The 3,053-nt window shown below is 42.1% G+C and overlaps 1 protein-coding gene across 1 annotated transcript in view; it reads right to left on the bottom strand.

Annotated features, from left to right (window-relative positions):
- The window catches only part of itsn2a (intersectin 2a), a 34,014-nt gene that overhangs the window by 22,933 nt on the left and 8,028 nt on the right, over positions 1–3,053 (bottom strand). The window contains exons 2-3 of the mRNA XM_031865943.1: positions 378–470; positions 224–287 (exon numbers count right to left, since the gene is read on the bottom strand). Of these exons, the coding sequence (XP_031721803.1) occupies positions 224–287; positions 378–470 (157 nt within the window). The remainder of the gene's footprint in view (positions 1–223; positions 288–377; positions 471–3,053) is intronic.

The raw sequence follows: 3,053 nt of genomic DNA, 5'->3' as shown, positions 1-3,053 counted from the left end.
CACACACACACACACACACACACACACACACACACACACACACACACTTTCTCCCCCCTCTTACACATTCACTTTACTAGGTGGGGCAGGCTGTGAAGGAAGTGAGTGCTCGACAGGAAATAAAAAGCAGGCCGAGAAGGCCAAACTAACTCTGGCCAAAAACAAAGGTTGGACCTGCTGACCTACTTGCTCTGTCTTAACATTGTGATTCAATGGTGCTTACCAGATCTCAGCCAGGACAGCAGCAGGCAGGCCAGACTGGAGGAAGAATTTCCTGGCTTGTTCTCCTGGAAACAGACAAAAATCACTAGAATTAAGAGAGACGGGCATTTGATGGAGCTTAAAAACCACTTCTGTTTGTTGTGACAACAGCCTACCAGAGACATAGCCGAGGACGGGGGCGAGGGTGTCAAACTGTTTGTCGTGTTTCCCCCTCTCCTCTGGAGTGATGGCCCACACACTGGCTCCGCCTGGACAAAAGCCAAGAGATGTTCTTTGAAATCTCAATGAAAACAGGATTTTGAGATGCCTCCTAAAGTTGGTGCGAATCTTCTTCAAACACAACATCTTTAATAAGCAATAACAGGGTAAAGGATCACTAAAAACTGTGAGCCACTGGTTGAGATGCATACCACATAACCGAAATGTCCACAGTTGGATTTTGGCCAGGGACCTTTGTTGCCTGTCATACCCCTCTGTCTCTTTCTCTCGCTAAGTTTCCTGTCTCTCACTGCACTTGCAAATATCATAAGGAAAAAATGCCTTATGGAGAAAAAGGGTTACATCAGGATATCTTAAAAACAGAAATGTCCACCTCACGGTGGAGTCAGAAGAAAAGTCAGGGGATCGCCAAAGTCAGTTGCTCTGATCCTCTGGAGACCATGATTGTGGGTAAAAAAATGCCACGGCATCGACCGACATTGCCATCCAAAGAGCTATGCCTCCAACACGAGTAAAAAGTAATACAAGCACTGCAAAAAGCTCAGACAGAGATGCAAACTAACAAATGCATACAGTATATACACCACACATTATCATTTCAATAGACTGTAATTCTACACTGCGTCAACAGCAGTCACTGGTGCGGCTATGTAAAAAGAGCTCAAATCCCAAAAGATCCTGCTTTATTATAATGCCAGCTACACTTTGGAGCCCCAAACTTTCCTAAATATGACAGCGCCAGTTCTTAGGAAGAAAGAGAAAGAGAAGAAAGCTATTTTAAACCCTTATGCGTGGGCTGCGCTCCACTCGTCAACACACACAAATGCAGCAACACGTTGAAAGTCCCCAAAGTGGAAATGATAATACCGAATTCAGTTTACAGTGTTTTTTAACTCCGCCACCCAAAAGTCTGCATAATTTCCATCCCAAATGAGACCCCCCCCTCAGATGAAACCACTCACCACCAACTCCCAACAATGATTAATGTGTAAAAATGTCCAGTCAGCTTTTTTTTCCCCACTTCGCTCCACTCATGCATTTCTCAAGGTAAGTTCAGGGTTGTCCATGAATTAAATATGAAGTCAAATGTGCTGTGTGAGGGGCTCGAAACTTAATTCTTACTTATTTTCCTAAGACGTCTTTAATTGAAGGGGGGGTGAGAGATTATCATCGGAGCTGATAATCAATTAATCATCAGGGAATCCACGAAATTAATCAAATCACGATCAGGGTACACTCAAAGTCTTTTCCCTTCGTTTCATTTTTCGTAACTTGGGAGCCCTGAGGCCATTTTTAATTAAAGGAGGGACTGTATGGACGTTGTACACAGCTGGATCTCCCCATATGGCAGTAATTGAAGGACAGAGATGCAGATAAGGAGACAATGACAGATAACGAGCCCAGACAGCGGAGATATAGAAGTAGAGTGACGGACGAGTTAATCAACTGTAACCTACATTCGATAGTTGCGATGTTACAGATGGAAAATAACTGGGTGGGGAAAAAAAGAACAAACTTCGTCTATGAGCTCCTTCTGTAGCTCAGTAAACAGCTCATTCTCTGCCCGACAGCGACAGACGGGCCTCGCTGGTGCCAGTCAACCCTCAAACGAAATGTTTAGACGGATTTCTTACAACAGTGAGTTTAGTGTGAAATGAAGACAACGTGTTGAGAGTTTGTCTTTTAAATGAATTCACCGCCTATCATTGTGAGCGCATCGTTGTAGAGCTGCAATGATTAATTGATCATTTGTCATCTTTTAAATTATTCGCCAAATGAGTAGAAGAAAAGTCAAAATCCAAGCAATTTGTCTTTCAAGCAATTTGATAATTGAGTCTTTTTAAGCAATTTGATAAAGAAAACTAAAATAACTTGCTTAAAGACGCTGAATTCAACCCCAAGTAAAAGAAAATCTAAATGTAATTGGAGGCCATGATTTAGATACTTGTCATAACAACTCATGGCAAGGCAACTCAAAAAGAAATGTTCGTGCAGTGTACACAAAGGTTAAATTAAACATAATATGCATTTCCACATATTGCTTTCCCTGCTTTCAATCAATGATTAAAAAAATGTAAAGGAAAGAAAAGATGAAACACTGGGTCAAAAGTATATAAATTCGAACTTTAAATTGACCGAATCTAAAGATGTTATTCGGCCTTGGGACATTGTTTTGTTAGATAATCTAAAATAATTAATCATGCGATTGCTTTTATTAATTTGCATGATAATCACATATTTCCGCTCGATAAGCGACATGCTTGAGAATGAAGTCAGTGCCTTCTGGGGGAAACCACATCACTGCTTCCGTAACTATTTACACATCAAACGCTTCGGATCGCTTCGATGGATGAACAGTCTGTGCACGCTGCAGCATGTCTGCAGACACTGTTGCATGCCGTGTCCACCTGTTTTGGAAATCGACTTACTAATGACTCTACAATTGGCTCATTACAGATTCACCCGTGTTCATGAGTGCGCAATGAAGCAAAGAGCTCGGCCTTCCCCGCTCGATGGAGAAGCTCATCACATACTGATGCTGTGAGTCGGAATTGCTCTCTCCTAGCATTTATTTACTGGATGGGATTGAAGCAGAGAGTGTAGTTGTTGGG

The sequence above is a fragment of the Anarrhichthys ocellatus genome, unplaced genomic scaffold, assembly GCF_004355925.1.
Source record: "Anarrhichthys ocellatus isolate YVR2014 unplaced genomic scaffold, GSC_Weel_1.0 scaffold34, whole genome shotgun sequence".
NCBI classification, from domain to species: domain Eukaryota; kingdom Metazoa; phylum Chordata; class Actinopteri; order Perciformes; family Anarhichadidae; genus Anarrhichthys; species Anarrhichthys ocellatus.
The sequence above is the reverse complement of the archived record's forward strand: the minus strand, read 5'-3'. Positions and strand labels throughout refer to the sequence as shown.